The sequence below is a fragment of the Squalius cephalus genome (genome assembly GCF_949319135.1).
Source record: "Squalius cephalus genome assembly, chromosome: 25".
NCBI lineage: Eukaryota > Metazoa > Chordata > Actinopteri > Cypriniformes > Leuciscidae > Squalius > Squalius cephalus.
Window position 1 is genome coordinate 5036870 of NC_137146.1, and position 4970 is coordinate 5041839.

Below are 4970 nucleotides of genomic sequence, written 5' to 3' on the forward strand. Positions count from 1 at the left end.
TATTTTTAATTAGTTTTAATTTTACATTTTGTTTTGATTTTAGTTTTAATAATTTCATTGTAAGTGTTTAGACATTATTAGTTTTTATTTCACTTTTAGTTTTAGTCATTTCAGTACTTCATCTTAAACTAAACAAAAATGTGAAATTGTGACTTTGTAACTAAGTGAAAAAAATTCTATTCCATTTTATTTCTATTAATGGTTGATTTATTTGAATTAATGTAAATGATTTTAGTATTTATTGTTTTAGTTAACGCTAAAAACACTGCAACCAAGGAAATAATAGGGTTAATCGTGTTTTAAATGGGTTTTATGACCTTATGAAAAACTGTTTCAACAACTATTGCGTGTCATGATCAACATCCAGTCTGACCTTTCTGCATTGCAATGGGAAGCTCATTCTGCTTCCAGACACAGAGACTCTGCAGTTTCTCCAAAAGTTTCTTTGCTTTCTCCTTTTCTTCCTGTAGAGCCTTCTCTGCATCTCTCCGATCCAACTCAAGACGCTCGATCAAACTCATCACCTCCATCAGGACATCCTCACTATCTATTTACAATGACCAAATTATTACCAACACAACACAATATTCAAGTAACAAAGACATAACAAGTCCTAATATGTGCTTGTCCATACTGTTGTCATGTCCGTAGGACAGTGATACGGGATGAGGCATGCTATACTTAGTGGTAGACGTTTGTTCATGTCAAGTCACATTTATTTATTTAGCACTTTATACTGTACAATACAGATTGATTCAAAGCAGCATCACATTAATAAAACAGGAAGATAACAGTGTTAATGCTGTAAAATTCATCAATTATGAAACAAATTCGATTTAAGCGGTAAAGCAGCGCTACAGAAGACAATAGTGTCATTATTCATCTCATTATGAAACAAGTTCAATTCAGCTACAAGCAGCTCTGCAGAAAACAAGTGTCCTTATTCCGCTCGAGTCAGTTCAATGTTGATTCAATTTAGTTCAATAACAGTGTCGATGTTGCAAAGTTAGTGTCATTATCCAGCTCAATATTTTTTATTTTTTGAATTAATGAATATTAATTGTCTTTTAAACCCCAAAAAAGCAAAACAAACTAAATGCATATTATGACAAAATATTAAAATGGAAGAATGTCATTACCTTGTACACAAAGCCCCATGCCTTCAATGTGCAGCTTTGTGCTTCCTACCGCATTTTTGCTTTCAGTAGAAACACATCTAAAAAACACAAGGGAAAAATACACTATTTAATCAAAAAAGTTTTAATAATAGTAATAAATTAAACTATGAACTGGATTACAATTATTTTCTGATGATATGTCAGAGTCCACATACTGTATAATGGGTATAAACCATAAAGACTGCTGACCATAAGTGCTATCTTACTGGAAAAATTGTTAAAATTGATGTATGTGATGTGGAAAATCTATAATGCTTTATGGCTCACTTCCAAATGATGCTGTGGCTGTTTTCATGTGCAGTTTCATGCTGAGCATTATCACCCTAGAAGACAAGAGACATTCATTATTCAGTCATTATGTAATATGAGAGCAGAGAAAATAACATGTGATTCAATCCATATAACTGCGAGCTCAATCTGGGTTTGATCTGTGTGGCACTGGTTTTGATCTAGGAGTTGCATTATTGTGTTTGGGTCTTAGTTTGCATATACAGTGATGCCCTATATTAAATAATAAAGTCCATCATCGGGTTATGTTTATGTTTTATATTTTACCTGCTGGCCCCAATTTTCCAGTTTGGTCTGCAGTTCCTGAATGTGACAAACTGCTTTGTTCACACATGGTGTTGGAGTGTTAACCAGAGCACAGCTGCGACGCCTACTGGAGCAAAGCGTCTGCAGCTTTCCCTGCTCTGAAACACAGAACTCACTTTGATCACAGAGATCGAGAAGATCTCGCATTGCATCATATACACTGAAACCTTAAAGTTGGGATGAAACAGAAATTGTGATATGTGACCCTGGACCACTAAACCAGTCAAATGGGTCAATTTTCTGAAATTAAGATGTATACATCATCTGAAAGCTGATTAAATAAGCTTTACATTGATGTATGGTTTGTTAGGATATGATAATATTTGTCCGAGATACAACTATTTGAAAATCTGGAATCTGAGGGTGCAAAAAATTCCAAAAATTCCAAAGTTGTCCATTTATGTCACGATTGTGCTGCATTCACTCACAAAAATAAAAGTTTTATATATTTACGGTAGGAAATTTACTAAATATCTTTATGGAACATGATCTTAATATCCTCATGAATTTTGGCATAAAAGAAAAATTGATAATTTTGACCCATACAATGTATTGTTGGCTATTGCCACAAATATACCCGTACGACTTGTGACTGGTTTTGTGATTCAGGGTCACATATAGTCTTTTCTTTCCTATTGTGACGTATCCCGCTTCCTGAAATGATTTGTTCCATGGGGAATTGATTGGATAGTTTTGGTTTGCTATTGGTCGACTTCATGTGAGTGACAGGTTGCCCCGCCCTCTCGCCAGTAAACGCATCATCAGAGAAGAGATGTTGTTGCAAGTTTTGATTAAAGTTTATAAGGGCACATGAATTAAAAAAAAAGATTATGATGTGCAGATTGTGAACTGATAAATAATTTATAATAAATACTGCAATATTCCCAAAAAAAACAAAAACAAGAACTGTCAATTCTGATTTCATAACTTTAAGGTCAACATGAAATGCCATACACAACCTATTTTATGTCCATAATTTTTGAGTGAAACAGCATATATTCAATAAAGGATGCCCTTTTTATCCAACTGGAGAATGATGAAAAACTACAAAGACGATTTGTTTTTCATTTAGAATAATGCAGATGGAAGAATTGTTCAAAATTAGAGGGTTAGGGTTAGTTCACCCAAATATTTTAATTATCCCATAATGTACTCACCCTCAAGCCGTTCTAGGTATATATGACTTTCTTCTTTCAGTCGAACACAGTCGGAGTTATATTAAAAAATATCATGGCTCTTCCAAGCTTTATAATGGGAGTGAATGGTACCTGAGATTTTGAAGCCCCAAAAAGTGCATCCATCCATCATAAAAGTAATCCATACGGCTCCAGGGGGTTAATAAAGGCCTTCTGAAGTGAAGCCATGCGTTTTTGTAAGAAAAATACCCAAATTTATAACTTTATAAACTATAATCACTGGCTTCGGGTCACGGGATAATTTTTATTTTTGGTTGAATTAACCCTTTAAGACAGTAAATAGGGACATTTAGATTTAATGTTGTCTTGGCTTGTTGGGGGAAAAATGGAAATACAACTTTTTGGAGCACATTGTAACTAATTTTACAGTATCCTCCATGTATATGTGCTTCTTTTTGTGGATAATCGTGTATTGCTAGATCATAATCACTATGGTTTGGGAATGTATATTATGATCCTCCTGATTCCTCTATACTCCATGCTAAGTAAATAACACTGATAAACAACACTGCATTTTACCTGGTAAGATTGCTTCTTCACTTGAAGGAAACTTGTGTAACTTTATGTCAGGCATCTCTCAAGAAGCATCTATGAAAATCAAAAATCAATGACTTAATGAATCAATAAACAACCATTGATCACTTTGTCGTAAACCAAATGCCTTTCTAACCTTAGCTGTCAAACACTCTCTGAGTACTGTTGCGGTACAGTAATGGTATCAGATTGCATTACAATGGTACTTTGATTTTTAAAAGATGTTAATGTGGTAAACATTGGCTCATATATTTGTGTTGTGGCATTGACATGAAGCAAAGCACCTCTATAACTACAGTCAGCACTAAATAAATACTATTATCTTTAATTATTAATGAACGCCAGGTTAAAAAAGGTTAATACCGGTAGTCGCACATCAGCTGACTACAGCAACACAACAGGTTTGACTGTGATTCACGCTCTCAATACTTACATTATTCCACGCTAAACCGCAAAACGTTCAGCCGTGAATGATATTTATTTAATTTTTGACCTAGCAAGCGCGATATGATAAATGTTGACACATATCTCAGCTTTGTGTCACGTCGCAACCTGTTATACTTTGTTTCCAGCCCCCCGCTTCCAACGTGCGCGCGCGGTTACTAGGCAACAGGAAGGCTTTCATTCACCACGGGCACAATAGACAAAACTGAGAAAGTGAAAAAAAGCCTTTCAGGGTTGCGAAGGTTTTGATGTTGAATGATAAATATACAATCAAGTATTAAATTTATTCCGGGTCTGGGTGATGAAAAGTTTTAGGACACACTGCGCCACACAAAAAAATAAAATAAATAAATAAATAAATAAAGAAGAAGAAGAAGAAAAAAAATGCTTCAAGAGTATGGAAATAAAGCTAAACACAAAAAAAAAAAAAAAAAAAAAAAAAATGTACACACACATTTATGATTAATCGCAAAATAATATACACACGTACATACAAAAGTTATATATTTTTTTGTACTTTTATGTTAGATGCGACACACACACACACACACACACACACACAGAGAGAGAGTATACTCTCTCTCTCTCTGTGTGTGTGTGTGTGTGTCGCATCTAACAAAAAAGTTTGTATGTATGTACCCTCTAATTGGCTCAAAAGCAGTTAAAAATTTAAATAACTTAAAGCAAACAACAGCAACGCTCGTTGTGGTAATAAATCATAACATAATTTTTCGTCTTTAAAAATTAAATATAGCCTATTGTATTACAATGCATATATTTGTAAAACATTTGTCCCACAAATTACTTGCTCATAACATTTTGACCAAGCCATTTTTTTTTAAATATATTCTTAAAATCTATAATCGGCTATATTATACAATAAGAAAGAAAAAAAAAAAAAACGTTTAATTTTTAGTAATATGTTTTAACATTTCTGCAGAGCACCGATGGCTGTTCAGTGGAGAGATTCCGCATTACGTCATCGCGAGAGGCGCATTACGTCACATCAAAGCAAATGAGCAGC

General features: G+C 33.9%; 1 protein-coding gene across 2 annotated transcripts in view; it reads right to left on the reverse strand.

Moving 5' to 3' along the window:
- The window catches only part of ccdc178 (coiled-coil domain containing 178), a 28269-nt gene extending 24182 nt beyond the window's left edge, over positions 1-4087 (reverse strand). For both annotated transcript variants that reach the window (XM_079863725.1, XM_079863726.1), the window contains exons 1-6: positions 3936-4087; positions 3488-3556; positions 1734-1870; positions 1446-1501; positions 1140-1216; positions 374-547 (exon numbers count right to left, since the gene is read on the reverse strand). In XM_079863725.1, coding sequence (XP_079719851.1) covers positions 374-547; positions 1140-1216; positions 1446-1501; positions 1734-1870; positions 3488-3542 — 499 coding nt within the window. In that variant the 5' untranslated portion in view covers positions 3543-3556; positions 3936-4087. The remainder of the gene's footprint in view (positions 1-373; positions 548-1139; positions 1217-1445; positions 1502-1733; positions 1871-3487; positions 3557-3935) is intronic.
- Between the last annotated feature and the right edge of the window lie 883 nt (positions 4088-4970).